We start from the raw sequence: 14,638 nt of genomic DNA, 5'->3' as shown, positions 1-14,638 counted from the left end.
TGCGAAACCGGGGTAGTGGACGACAAATGGGACCTTTATACCACCCTCGGTAGTGTACATCTTGAACAGTCTCGACGGCGCTGTCGAGGCCTGCGCCCACCGTGTGCCATACCAGGCGAACGACGTTGCATTTCCGATGTTGTCCAAGGAATTGTCATAGTAGGCATTGATGACACGCATGAGATCTGCGCCCATTGTCGGCAACGCTTCATACGTCGCTCCTTCTGCGCCGTTGTCGCTCTGGAAAATGATGAAGGTGTTCTCGAATTCGCCGATCTTCTTGAGGTACTCGACTATCTTGCCGACATTTTGATCGATATTGTCCACCATGCCAGCAAAACACTCCATGCTGCGAGCAGAGCATTTGCGCTCATATTCAGTCATCTCCTCCCACTCAGGATTGCCCAGAGGCGTCACGACTTCATGAGGCCTGACATTCTTCGGCACCAGACCCAACTGTTTGAGTCTTTCCAGACGTCTCAGACGGAGAGCATCCGGGCCATCATCATACACACCTTTATACCTATCGCGGTCCTCCTTGGAGCATTGCAAAGGCCAATGAGGCGCCGAAAATGGCAGATACGCGAAGAACGGCTTCGATTTGTTCTCCTCGGTCCGTTCTTCTAGGTAGTTGATAAGATTGTCGGTGTAAAAGTCTGATGAAAAGAATCCCTTCTTGTCATGGGTCAAATTTGGAGTTCTTTGTTGTCCGGTCAGCACAAAGGTTTCCTATGGCGCTCGATCAGAGCACCGCTGCCCTCCGAGAGGTGAAGAACTCACATTTCGTAGCGTTTGCCTTGTTCTGTGTACTAACCACGGCTTAGCAAACGATCGAGGCCTCAAATCGAGGAAATGCAGACTTACAAGGAGCGGGATGCGGACGAAAAAGTTGAGATAATCTTTGCCAAACTGAGGCTCCCACCCGTAGTGGTTGGAAGCCCCGGGCAGCAAGGAGAACGACCGGTCAAAGCCTCGCGCTGCTGGATTGTTCTCTGGACGCAAACCCAGATGCCACTTGCCGCTGATCAAGGTATGGTAACCAGCTTCCTGCAAGATCTCGGACACTGCAGCTACATCATGGCTGGAAGGAGAATATGTTGTCAGATCTCAGTAACGATGGAGCATATCATGGGACAACTCACTTCAAAAACCCTTCGTGGCCAGGAACGTTCCATCTCTCAGGATCACGCCCCTTCTGCTCACTCATGACACCCACTCCAGCTATGTGGTTGTCTGTTCCGCTCATCAACATGGCACGTGTTGGACTGCAAGCGCTTGCCGTGTAGTCTTCAAAGACAGTTTAGCATCCTCCTCCGACATATGGATGTTACTTACAGTCAGTGAAGCGGGCACCATTCTTCGCCAAAGCATCGATGTTGGGCGTTCGTATCTCGCCTCCAAAACAACCAATGTCGCTGTATCCGAGGTCTAGTTTATACCTTTCAGCATCAACTCGCGGTACCAAACATATATGAGCACTTACCATCGGCCAGGATGACCAGAAAATTTGGTCGCTTCATGGAACCCATTTTGTCTTGGTCTCTCGCACAAACTTGGCCGCTGTAGTAGGGTTTGAAGCAAAGGTCGAGTTCAAGGCTGTATCTCCAGGGATATATGCCTATCGTGCCCTTGAGCTAGGCAAGACCTTATTCAGGTCAACGTGGCCATCAACCGGCGAATCGGCGGACGGAGTCAATGGATCCAACGGGGTTCTCGCATGTACAGCAGTCATGTTCATAGGATGCTGTGGCCTGGGTCCAGATTGTATCCCCATCAGAAGCAAGCATACTGGCTCCTGCTGGTCTCCCGTCGCGTATGTCGCCAACAAAGTCCGGCCGAAGGTCTACGTCGCGTAACTCGGCTCAATCTCCGGTGGTGTCATCATTCTCCAGAATGAGGAATCTGGGTCGCGTACGTCGCAACGATCTCCGGATGGACGCCTCTCCACGACAATTATGCGATTCCCTCCACTTGAAACGTGTTAGCCATGCCACATAAGGGGAGGTGGAGTCGACGAATATCTCCCAGCGACAGACCTGCCGCGCAAAGTATAGAGCACTCACATATGGGTGTTGGAAGGCTTAACCTCAACCCGCCGGGCTTATATACTCCTCCTTGGACTGTGTCTCTTCCTTTTCTCACAATGAGCACCGAGATATCAGTCGTTACATTCTTTTGACCAGACATTTCTCGGGGACTGATCCTCTTACAATCACCATGGCGAGAGGTGCAGTGGTAAAGGCTGGGGGCTTCCGGTCTGTCCTTGCAAAGATGACTTGGCCCCTTTTCTTCTGCAGCTTTGTCACGGCAATGCTCAACATGCTGTTCGGCTTCGACACGACCAGTTTCGCCGGAGTGCAAAGCATTCCGGCCTTCGAACGCCAATTCGGGACACCGAGCGGCACCGATGGCTCGTATGCCCTCTCGGCCTCACGAGCGTCTTTCATCTCCTCGGTCGCCTTCGCCGGTAAATTCTGCGGGACTTTGACGGCCCCGTTATACATCGAACGGATCGGGCATCGATACACCATCTGGGTCCTTTGTCTCATCAGCTTTATCGGCGTCATTCTCGAATGTACGGCGCACAAGGTGTCGCAATTTGTGATCGGCAGAATCGTCGTCTACTACAGCGTCGGCTTGGCTGAGAACACGTCCACAACCTACCAGTCTGAGATTGTTCCGGGATCCCTGCGTGGTGCCGTGGTGGGATCCATCCAGCTCTTCATTCAGTTTGGGCAGATCATGGCCGCTGGGGTCAACAACAACTTCTCCACCACGACAACCTCCAAGGGATGGATCATCCCCGTCTCCATCCAGGCCATTGTCCCGGTGATCCTTGTCTTCACGCCTCCCTTTCTGCCCTCGGGACCGAGATGGCTCATCTTCAAGGGGAGGAAGGACGAAGCCATCAAAACCCTCGAGCGGGTTCGACCCAAGGAGGATGTCGCCGCGGGCGCGTGCAAGGAAGAAGCGGACGCGATCCAAGAGGCCATGCGGCAAGAAACCGAAAAGGGCCCCTGGCTGGACCTGTTCCGGGGCACCAACCTCCGCCGGACCGAAATTGCCACGATCGTCTTCATCTTGCAGCAGTTTACCGGCCAAGGGTTCGTGTCGCAGTACTCACCCCGGTTCTACAAGACGGTCGGTCTCGGCGCCAATGCGTTCAAGTACAATATTGCCTCCTCGACCGTGGCCTGGGCGGGCGTGGCCATCGGAATGTGTCTGTTCGACACTGTCGGCCGACGCAATATGCTCATCATCGGTGCCATCGGGCAGGCTGTCTTTCTGTTCTCCATGGCCGGCATTGGCCAGATCAAGAACCCGACCGTGGCAGACGGACACGGCCTCGTCGCTTGTGTGATGTTGTTCAACTTCTTCTTCTCGGGGTAAGTGGTGTGCAGCTTGTCAGGGTCCGTAATCGCTAATCCGTCCGTCACGCAGCACCTGGGCACCCCTGGCTTATGTGGTACGTTCTCGATATCCCCGGCCTGGAACCGATATGATCTTTCACTAACGTGTCGTTCTCGCGCAGATCGCATCTGAGATCGGCACCGGGGCGCTCCGAGAAAAGACAATGGCATTCAGCAGCACCATCAAGTACGTCTTCAGCTTCTCTCTGACGATGAACCGAGCGAGAGTCTTCAGCTAATCCGTACGTTGTTTCTAGTGTGGTGGCCGCTTGGCTCGTGGCGTTCTGTGTCCCGTACTTGCTGAACGACATCGGCGTCAATATCGGCTGGCTCTTTGGCGGGATCAGCGTCGTCGCCACCTTTTATGCGTATTTCAGAGTGCCGGAGATAGCGGTGAGCCTACGACCCTTCTGATTCCCCCTCTTGACGTGACGCACATGGCTGATGAATTTCTCTTTCGCCACATAGCACCGGAGTCTCGAGGAACTCGACGAGCTCTTCCACAACCACGTCCCGGCGCGCAAGTTCGCCGCCACGGAAACACACGGCGCCGGCCGCAGGATCGCCGAGCTCGAGAACGAGAGGCTGTCAAAAGGAGGGACGAGTCACACCGAAGACACCATTGATGTCGTCCCTAAGCATGAAATCGACCTTGACTAGATGGTCGCGGTGTGACAAAGGAGGAATGGGGGAGAAGATTGGATCAACAAAAGGTCTCGGAGCTTCAGCCATGGGGGAGAGGATATCGATACAAGATACATTGTGTGTATCGTCTATCTTGCCATCTATCCTGCCATTTGCAATCCCCCGGCATGCTCGGCGATCCAATGTCAGAAAACCCCCCAAATCCTGCTCGCAATTCAGCTTGTGGCACTTGTTCTGCGGTGGGTATCGCTCGGTCGATCCCTCTCGCTCGTGGAACAACTCCCACATCTTCGCATATTAGATCACCGCACTGAGCTGCGTAGATATGTTGATGCTGCAGTGGCCAATATAATCAGCGCCGGCCTCACCGTGGGGTTGAGGAGTGGATTTCCCGAATATATCGCCAACTAGCTTCGTGCGTAAGGGGTTTGCTCTAGCTGCATGGACCTTAGTTTCGACAGGGCGGCATCACTTCGCTACACAAATATGGCCTGAGACTCTCCGACCCTTTTGGGCGTTGAGGTAGATTGCCTGGTGTGAATGTGCTCGAACAAGAGGACTCACCCTCATGGCGAAAGCATTATTTTCCGGACCCTGGATAATTCACACATATCCCAGGCTTTAGGACTTTCGTACTTGGAAGACCAGCCAGCCATCCAGGCAGACAAAAGCAATCGGATTGTATAAGGTCAAGAGCGAAGCTTAGGGCGGCCTGGCTTCAATATCTTCCCATGTTTATCTATTCAGGAAGCCCCGAATAACAGCCAGGAGTACGTAAGACGTGTCAAAGGGGTTAAAGGAGACGCAATCCAGGAGTGGAAAACGGTCTCGGCTGCATCCAACCCCTTCAACCGGACCAACTCACGAGATATGTCGCTGGCCAGCACTTTATTGCGCATTCCTACATCTAGGTCCAGGCACCTTTCCCATCCGCACCGACGGCTCCAGTTCCTCCACTCGACGGTTGGTTCCAGACCAGATGCCTGGGGGTTACCTCATTCTTTCTCCGGGTTTGCGAGGTGCACCTCCACCACCGACGTGTCGGGACTCCCCCCCTCCTGCGCGCGACGGTCCTTTTCCGCACGCAGCCTCTCGGCGGCCTTGACGGGCGACATGCCCTGCGTGAAGATCTGGTCCATCTCCTCCAGGGTGAGGTTGCGGGTCTCGGGGAAGTACAGGTACAGGACGGGGATGAAGGAGAAGTTGAGGACGGTGAAGATCAGGTACGACTTCCACTGGATGCGGTTGATCACCACGGGGGTGATCATCACGACGAAGAAGTTCCACAGCCAGATCGCGCTGACGGCCAGGGCGTTGCCCTTGGCCCGGGCGTGCAGGGGCAGGATCTCCGGCCCGTAGACCCAGGGGATGCAGTTGACGGAGCCGCCGAAGATGAGCATGTACTATCCCGCCACATTGTCTCAGTGCTCTGGCACGCGGAAAGGATCCAGGGACAGAGGACACGGTACGTACCAGGAAGAAGAACGCCACGGCGGCGTTGGACGTCGGCTTCTCAGCAGACTTGCCCCGGAAGCTCAGCAGGATGGCGATCATCATCATGCAGCATCCGAGGCCGAAAGAACCCCACATCATGGTCTTTCTTCGACCGTATGTGTCGGCCCGGAAGGTCGGGAATAGGGCGCCGATGGGGAACATGAGGTTGATACTAGAGGCACGCGTGAGCTTGAGTTCGGGCATCTTCGCAGAGGATACGTGGCATCCTTACCATCCACCCAAGACCTGGGAGATGTTTGCCGACAGGCCCACGTTCTGTTGCAACACTGTCGGCATGAAGTACACGATCATGTTGATGCCGGCCATTTGGTTCATGAAATTGATCACATAGGCGAGAACAACCCGTCGCGTGGTGTGGACACGGTCGGACTTGTGGAGCTGAGACCATTTGTATTCGCCGTGCTCCCGTTCGATCGCCAGCGCGGTCACGATGTCGTCGTGTTCTTTGCGGATGGCCGGGTCGTCTTTGGGCTTGTCCCATACGGCCGAGAGGACCTCGAGCGCTTCGTCGAAGTGGTCTATCTTGCACAAATATCGGGGGGACTCGGGAATGCCGAACACGACGACAATGGTGATCTAGAGGTCGCAACCGAGTGGTTAATTGGGGCCGATGAGACACTTCCACTGCTTTTCTTTCTTTTCCGATCTTCAAGGGGAACAGAGGAAGCAGAGGGCACATACGAGAGCGTAGACGGTTTGGAAAGCGATGGGCAGTCGCCAGGATTCCGACCCAGCAGCAAAGTTCATGCCATAGTTGAACCAGTACGCTGTGACGATACCAACGCCAACAAAGAGAAGTTCTGAGCTGACGAGGCGCCCGCGAGACGACGCGTGCGACAGTTCCGCCTGGTACATTGGCACGGTCGAGGTGTCAATGCCCGTCCCAATGCCGCAGATGTAGCGCCCAACCACAAAGTGAGCCCGCGTGAACGCAGTTGCTTGCAGCGTTGCCCCGACCTGCGTCAGAGTCAGCGTCTTCTCAAGGAAATCTTCCGAAAAGCAGAGGCATCGGGGTTTTTCCCCTTACGAGAATGAAGCTCATGGCCAGCCACATGGATCGCCGACGGCCGAGCTTCTCGGACAGGAAGAAGGTGAGGATCGAGCCGGACAGGCAACCCAGATTGTACGTGGCGACAATAATACCCAGATGCACGTCGTCGGGGTGATCGATCTTGTCGAGGAAGTCTTCGTTCGAGACGACACTGCTCAGGACGCCTTGGTCGTAGCCTGGAGAAGTCAGAGAAAACCCGCTGGCTAGCCTGAGTTGGGAGGCAGATGTATATGGCCATACCCATCAGCATGAATGCTAGGTCCACAGTCAGTCCATATGATCAACGAAACAGGAGCAAGGAGAAGCGTTACCCATCTCGCATGCAATCGTGACGAAGATGCGAAGCCGCAAACCCCGTCCGAACAACCGTTGTTTCCCCATGGTGGTCGAATTGTTTGGAATCGTCAAGCTGAGCCGTTGGCCAGAATGTCGAGTGGTGCCTCTCTACCAGATCGCTGGGAGCCAAGGACCATTATATCCTCGGACAATATCGAGAGACATCAAGAATGGCTGGTTCGTCAGGTGGCCGACACGGAGTCAGTCCATCTCGTCTCTCGCCCTTGTCCCCCACCCCCCCGGGGGTGGATCGAAGCAAAATTGGGAAATTATGGACGAACCGCGCTGGTCTCTCGGGCATGTTTTCCCCCTTCGTTGAAAGTAGACTAGATCTGGGGAACATAGTTTGAGGGTTGTGGGAATGATGCACAGGCGAGTATCCGCACCGGGGAGCCCAGATGCGGAGTGCAGAGGGCCAGCCTGTTCCTTCTTCTCCAGGATTTCGACGTTAGGACTCGTGGCTGGACACCTATCCGCCTAGTCGGCGAGCCTGGATGACCATCTTTGGCTTGCCGCGCTGTACAAGAAGCGGCATCAAGCTCACATGTTTTCTCCAATAGCGGCTTGTCCTGGGGGGTTCGGGCGACACCGAGATTTCCAGGCTTGTGCTGCGAGAAATCACTTACCTACCAAAGCATTCCGGCCAGGCAAATGTCTGCGGAAAACAGGAGGAAACAAACCAGGACCGGGATACCAAAAGAGTCGTGTCCGAAACTTTTCCGATGAGATGCATCCGCCCTCTCGTTCTGCCAGTGTGCCGGCAAGCAATGCGGAACCCTTGGGGTTTCGAGCTCTCCTGGAAAACGCACTTTCGAGGTGCTTCGGTCTACCAATTTGAGATCATTACAGATCAATGAGCGCTTGTCTCGAATCTTGGACTAGGCCATCGCTCTGTCCGCTGTCGTGAACCCACGTGAACTAGTAATTGATCTGTCTGTGCTCCAGTGGCTGCACATTCTCTGTCCTCGTCTATATACAATTGAGCTAATCCCGATTGTTGAGAACAACCTGTGTGGAGCGACGAGTCAGCTGGCTTCGCATAGCATCGGTTCGACAAGGCATCACGTCGAGTGCAGACTTGCAGAAGTCCAGGCCTTTTTCAGATTTGATTGGACCTTGCTAATGGGAGCCCCAGTGTCTCTCTGTGCCTTCTCTAATAGCTCCAGCATCTGCGCCTGGGAGGCAGATTCCGTCAACACTTTCCCGACGGCATTGAACTGTGTTTTGTAGGGTGTCAGCAAGCGCCCCTCCTCTGTAATGGGACGGAGTATCGAGCCGTGCTCACCATCGCGGTTGCGATAATAAGGGCTTGGGGGATCGGGTTGGAATGAACAATCCCACATAGCCGCAACACATAGAAAGCAATCTCCTCCTAACCACGGTATTCAGATTAGCGGATCTTTCTCTTCGGCTGCCGGGAAGAGGAAACATGCCTTGTCGTCGCTCAGAAAGAACTTTGACGAGCCCAACTTGTTCGTTTTCCGGGCTGGGTGGTGAATTTTCAGCATGGCTATGGCCAGGTGGTAGTACATGAGCCCGATCACTATCTCCCGGTGGCTCAGTAACTTGGACGACGATACTCCATCCTCATGAGGCATTGCTTACCGTGCCAGTCGCTCATTAAGTATATGTGGGGAAACCCTTCGCCCGTCGAGGTGGCCGGCTTGCATTCGAAGAAAGGCGAGAAAGAAGGCGGTTTCTCGATGTTCCATCGTTCGAGGGACACAAGAAGCGTGGCCCATTGGTCGACCGTCTTCTCGGAGTCGCTGTAACAATAGTTGACAACGTTGAGCGCGATGCCCACGATTCGGTTCGCCCAAGCGCACTCGACCACAATGGCGCTGGTCGCCGCCGAACCATCCTGCTCGTGTCCTCGATCCGCATTCCAGTCAACCGTGCCCCGCTCTGTGATGGTTTGTGCAACGGCCACCGTCTGTGTATATAAGGTGTAGTCGACGTTGACCGGGCATTCGAGCAATAATGCCACGTGGATGTCCTGTCGCAAATGGACCCAAAACGCGGCTTGTTTGAGGGATGCTTGTGTGGCGTACGCATTCCAGGGTGTTGTAGAAAGTGCCAGCCCTTCCGTAAATATTGTGTCGGGAACTCTTTCACTGCTAAAATTCACTAAAGAGAAGTCAGCCACGAGTCTTCCGCATTGGAGAACGCTCGACATGCGGACCTGTCAGATGGTCATAAACTCGCAGCAAGACATAGGTCGCAAACATGCTCGCCTCATGCATGTTGGTAGGATCTTCTTGTAAGATCGGTATCAACGCCCGAGCGCACTTCTGTCGGTAAGCTTGAGCCGCCGACGAAGGATACTGGGATACCCGACTGAGGTACAGAGCTGTAATGGTCAATATCGCATACAACAGGCACTCGGACTCATTCAGCGCCAGTTGAGGGATTGCGTTTGTGAAATGCTTCTGCGCATCTGTACAGTCCAGCAAAGGTCCCCATTCCTGGACGAATGTTCTCAGCAACTGTGCTTCTCTTGGCCCAAAGTCCGAGCTGAGGGTTTGTCCACTACGCCGTGGTGGTGTGCGGACAGCATAGCGGTCAGCGTCAAGAGAGCTCGAGCTGGCAAAGATGTCATTTGCAGTCCATGGAGATGGACTCCAGGCTTCCGGGACGCTGACGCCCGTTGTCGTCGTGGTGTCGGTCCTAGAAGGGCTGCGATGGATCGGCATCGCGAAAGGCAATGCCTCGGCCTGCTCTTCCGGCGCATCAAGGTACTGCATCCCGAAACTGCGGTCAAGTGGGAATCCTGGAATGCTCAAGGACTGTACGGCGCTCGTTCTAGGAGCACTGATTGTGTTCGCATCATGCTGCTGCATACATACATTGTCATGCCCGAACTCTCTCTCCGTGTCCGGGTCGGCGGATGATGGTGGAGGGGGGCGGGAATGTTTGGCCACCGCCTCGATACCGTCTGCTGCAGACGATGCTGCGGTTCCTTCAGGGTTCTGATCTTGGGAGGTGGCAAACAGCCGTGTAGTCTCTTCAGTTTCGTCCAAGAAGCGAATGGCTTGGTTTCGAGAGGGCAAGAGTTAGCATCGTGTATGTGTTCCAGACTCGGCTCTACCGAACTACGTCGTCCTCAGACAGTTTTGGCAGCAACCTGCCAGCATTTACCTTTGTTGGATGACTTTGATCGTGATTGCCGGGATGCTGGAGGTGGATGATGGCGCTGGGGATTGGAACGAGCCGCGATACTATCTCTCCGCCTGGCCCCTTTGAATACAAACCGCGGTGCTGGGACGCAGCGCAGGTCCGAACGCCTGCAGGGCGTGCAGCTTGAGACGTCGCCATCGCCTCGAGCCCGTCAGCAGCAGATCCTGTAACCAAGCTTGCTCCCACCTTACATTTCAGATGACGTTCTTGACAGTTTGTGCTACCCAGCTTAGCGTTGGTGGACACCTACAGCGAACAATCCGCATGGCATACCAGATATTGTGCGCTCTTTTGCCCATCTCTCAAATCAAAGGTGGTAAAAGTGAACGAGAACTTGGGCCCCTCGGCCTTGTGGTATGCACTTAGCGATACTTGGACCTAAGAAGGAAAAATGGGAGAACGGAGTCTCACATTGCTTCTCTACTCCGCTGCCCGCCTTACCGCTAATAGCAAAAGTGCCCGAGGCTTGTTGAAGCTCCGCCATCGCCGTGACGATCATGGATGCCGCTTGCCGGTAGTAACGAATCTGGCACGGTTCGCGTACACAATTCCCTTTCTTGGATAGAAACCTTTCGTGGTGTAGATGACCTTGACGAACAACTTCCGAAGATGCGTATATTATATACACGCGAGAGGGGAGAGATCGAGAGGAAGATGTCTGCAAGGGTAGTATCTTCCAGCCCATGCAGTCACGGCCATGATAACTCCAGTCGCAGCCGTTTCTCTCGTGGCACTCTCGTGTGCCGTGCTCCTTCTGCTGAGGCCCATTGTTATTTTCTGGCTGGATCCTTTGGATCTGCGGAAGTATCGAGCCCCCAGCTTTCTTGCTGCCACCACTCCGTTATGGCTCATGTGGGAGACGTGGATGCAACGGCGGTCGGCCACAATACACGCAGAATTGGCCAAATGCGAAGACGACGTGCTCCGCGTCGCGCCGAACATGCTCATGTTCAACGATCCTCAAGCGGTCAAGGACATCTACGGCCACCTGGCAGCAAGGAAAATCGTCAAAGATGTGTTTTACGATAAGATTGCCGGCGACGTCCACGACATTGTCAACACGAGGGACCACGATGACCACGGTCGCAAGAGAAAGTATCTCGCAAATTCCTTTGCCCTGAAGACTGTTGTCGATATGGAACCAGTCATCAGGAAGAACTTCAAGAACTTGCTGGTGCGCATCGATGCATTTTGTGCTGCATCTGAGGCAGACCCAAAAGCCCAGCAGTCGTTCAACATCCGTCAATGGTATATATCTGATCACCCATGAGCCATTACCTGTATCCACCCACAAGGCTGACGCGACGTGATTTCAGGTTGAACTATTTTACACTGGACGTCATTTCGGACATGGCGTTTGGATACTGCACCGGGTTTCTGACACAAGGCGGGGACTCGAGGCAAGCGCAGACCCAAGGAGGCATATCCTACGAGGTCGGGAGCTTGATTAATGCTCTACAACAAGGCGTCCGCCACAGCCTGACAGTCGCTCAAGTTGTCTCCCCGCGAACGGTGCCCTGGCTGAAGGCGCTTTCTCGTTGTACTCCCCTTGGGTACCGGGTAACCCACGCTAAAGACGCCGATGACTTTGAGAATCTCTGCATATACCAATTACGCAAGGTGAGCAAAGAAAAAGCACGCCCTGGGATGAAAGGAGACTGGTCAGGTCGGTGCTGACAACAACGCCATCACAGCGTTTAGAGCAAGGACCTCCGGAACGTGATACCCAGGACTTCATCGCCAACATTTTAAAGGACAAGGCGGGCTCGGATCGACCAGTCCCCTTTCGCGAGCTCGTCGCCGAATCGCAAGTGCTGATGAACGCGGGGAGCGACACAACAGCCGCCGGACTGACGAGCACCATCTACCACCTCCTCTCCAACCCGGAGACCATGAGCCGGCTGAGGGCTGAGGTTGATTCACGCGTCAGCCCCGACGACCCTCAAGAGATTCTCCCCTATGACCTGGTCCGGGACCTGCCGTATCTTCGCGCTTGTATAGACGAGACCCTCCGGCTTCGACCCCCGATCGCGTACCCCTTGCAACGCCTTGTGGTTGCCCCGGAAGGAGCCATCATCGCCGGCCGGCATATCAAGCAGGGGACTGTGGTCGCGGTGCCCCCGTTCTCGATCCACCGGAAGGAGACCGTCTTCCCCGAACCCGACCGCTTCAACCCCGACCGGTGGCTGAACAAGGACGACCCCGTCCAACTGGAGGCGTTGCGCAATTACTATATTCCCTTCAGCCAGGGTCCTCGGGCGTGTCTGGGCCGACACATCGCCATCATCGAGCTGCAGATTCTGATTTCCAGTTTGGTCAGACGGTATGACATACAGCTCGAGCGGGAAGGGCAGGAACTGTTGATTTTTGAGCGGTTCAACTCAAACCCGGGCCCGCTCCCTATTCGTATCAGGCGACGCGCGTAGGTGGTTCAGAGTTCTATGTATATCTCTTCTTCGCTAGAGCCTAACTCTATTGCTGCATTGATGTCCGCGCGGGATATCTGTTGTGGAAGTCTCACAATGAACATCATACCTGCTGGGCTGGCTCGGACAATATGTGGTCTCTGTCTGTGTTTTCTGACATTCCCCATCTTGGCGACCATCGAGGCTTTTATCCTTTCCGGCCACCGGCGACTATGCCCACCCACTTCCACACAACCGGCCCAGACCCGTATTTGTCCTTCATGTGATCCAAGATGGCCCGCCGTGCAGGCTCCTTGAATTGCTCGAACTTGTCCTTCCAGAATTTCTGGACCATCATGTCCAGAGAGTATGGCAACATGGCTTCGACCTCTGCCACGTCCATCTTCGTGGTATTCTCCACAACCTGGACTTCAGCGTCACGAAAGCCACATTCTTGCATATGGGCTTTGACGTCTTCAACGCTATTCCAGCGTTCTGTGGTGTCGGAGAATGCATGTCCGAGTTGTTCATCGGACGGGAATGGAGGCAGCGAGGGATCCTTTGCGATTCCTGCACGGTAGTCCGCCCACCACGGGACGTCTTGCCAGGTACTGCAGCTCAGGACCCCACCCGACCGTAGAATGCGGTGACATTCTCTAATGCCGTCGAGCGGATTGGATAGAATCTGTGGGCCGAAGTTGAAGAAGATGTGCGTAAAGTGGGAAGAGGGAAATTTTGTGTCCTGCCAACTCGGTGTCAGTGCCGGGCAGAAACGTTTAGAGGGTGGGCATAGCAGACCATAGCATCAGTCTTTACCGCGGACACATTGTCCCAGCCTGAGGTCTCGATGCGTCTTGATACATTTGATATCATTGCATCGGAGATATCGGCGCATGTGAGATCTAGTCTGGACTTTTCTTCTGCGGAGAGCCTTGACATGATGTGGGAGGAAACCACACCGCTTCCGCACGCCTGGTCAAGGACAACAAGCCGGGAATCGGCCATGGGTGGAAAATTGGCTTGCCGAAGGAGCACTTCTGCGAATGGGCCCATGATACGGTCGGCTTGAGAAAACATTTTGTCGAATTGGGCGGGGTCCATGTCGTGCCGTCTGTACTGAAGCTAGAAGAACGGATGTGTTTACTTCGGAGGATTGTTCAGGGTATGCCTTGGGTATTTGAAGGTCCAAGCAGCTCACCTTGTCTAGGTGCAGAAGGATGGACGATACCCGTGCGGCCTTCGCATTATAAATGCCCCTTTAACTCACCAGCTTCTTAAGGTACTCTCCGACGGCGGATCGGATAGATATGCGAAAACTCTCCGAGTCTCCGACGTTTTGTTAGGACCACCACTTTGAGGCTTAGAAAGTCCAAATGTTTCCGAGACGCCTTTCTGCTTGAGGTACATGTAGTTGGCCGAACCAGACCGATTGTGGCATATTGTCAAATCTCGACTGTAGGATAACAGCCAGAGTGGACCCAGGCGTTAGATAAATTTGCTCATCTCTGATTTACCTCGTCATCCCTACAAGGCAACCGAAGGGCTTCAAGTTCGGAGGATCGTGTTGTCATTTGTTGATCCCCTAAAGCCTAGTTCTGATGACACCGGATTGAATTCACCGAGCAGGCCATGTTTCAGCCAGATTCATATGGTGTCAGGACAACATCCAGCCTGACTCATGAATGCATTGATTCCAACGACAGTCCCATAAGGGAAGGGCAAAGCTTGAGCAACGTTTGGCGTCGCATATTCAATAGAGCCATATAACCGGCGGAGAGATAATCACACAACGCCCTCCCTGGTCTGTGAAGCGACGCGTGATCTCGAAATGGTTGTTTTGGGGGCCCAGTGATGGACTCGAGACGAATACCCCATTTTCATCAAATGGTCCAAATTTTAAGATAGTTTGCACTTCGAGAAGCGGCAGTATGTCCCAAGTGCGCGTAGTAAGCGGACGGAGTGAGAAGGTCGACGTTTGGTGTAAGAAGGAGAGTCGGGCGTGTCAGTCTGTCAGATATCGAGAAGGGGAGTGTGATTATATGCTTCCCCGTAGCCAAGACTTGGGCGGAGTACAATTCATATAAGATCACTCCGTACAC

At 54.3% G+C, this 14,638-nt stretch overlaps 3 protein-coding genes across 3 annotated transcripts; 1 reads left to right on the top strand and 2 right to left on the bottom strand.

The window, feature by feature from the left end:
• Nucleotides 1-8,342: 8,342 nt before the first annotated feature.
• PV07_07819 (uncharacterized protein) lies at nucleotides 8,343-9,701 on the bottom strand (the record flags this gene model as incomplete). The annotated part of the gene is made up of 3 exons (XM_016394934.1): nucleotides 8,343-8,500; nucleotides 8,563-9,084; nucleotides 9,140-9,701. The coding sequence occupies 3 exons, from the start codon at nucleotides 9,699-9,701 to the stop codon at nucleotides 8,343-8,345; spliced, it is 1,242 nt and encodes a 413-aa protein (XP_016248353.1).
• A 1,130-nt stretch (nucleotides 9,702-10,831) lies between these two features.
• On the top strand, nucleotides 10,832-12,560 carry PV07_07818 (uncharacterized protein; the record flags this gene model as incomplete). Its single annotated transcript, XM_016394933.1, has 3 exons — nucleotides 10,832-11,382; nucleotides 11,451-11,754; nucleotides 11,829-12,560. 3 exons carry the CDS (start codon nucleotides 10,832-10,834, stop codon nucleotides 12,558-12,560), a joined length of 1,587 nt encoding a protein of 528 aa, XP_016248352.1.
• PV07_07817 (uncharacterized protein) lies at nucleotides 12,517-13,767 on the bottom strand. Its single transcript, XM_016394932.1, has 2 exons — nucleotides 13,338-13,767; nucleotides 12,517-13,281 (listed from the first exon to the last, which is right to left on the bottom strand). Exons 1-2 carry the CDS (start codon nucleotides 13,638-13,640, stop codon nucleotides 12,748-12,750), a joined length of 837 nt encoding a protein of 278 aa, XP_016248351.1. The 5' UTR covers nucleotides 13,641-13,767; the 3' UTR covers nucleotides 12,517-12,747.
• Between the last annotated feature and the right edge of the window lie 871 nt (nucleotides 13,768-14,638).

Source organism: Cladophialophora immunda (assembly GCF_000835495.1).
Source record: "Cladophialophora immunda strain CBS 83496 unplaced genomic scaffold supercont1.4, whole genome shotgun sequence".
NCBI classification, from domain to species: domain Eukaryota; kingdom Fungi; phylum Ascomycota; class Eurotiomycetes; order Chaetothyriales; family Herpotrichiellaceae; genus Cladophialophora; species Cladophialophora immunda.
The sequence above is the reverse complement of the archived record's forward strand: the minus strand, read 5'-3'. Positions and strand labels throughout refer to the sequence as shown.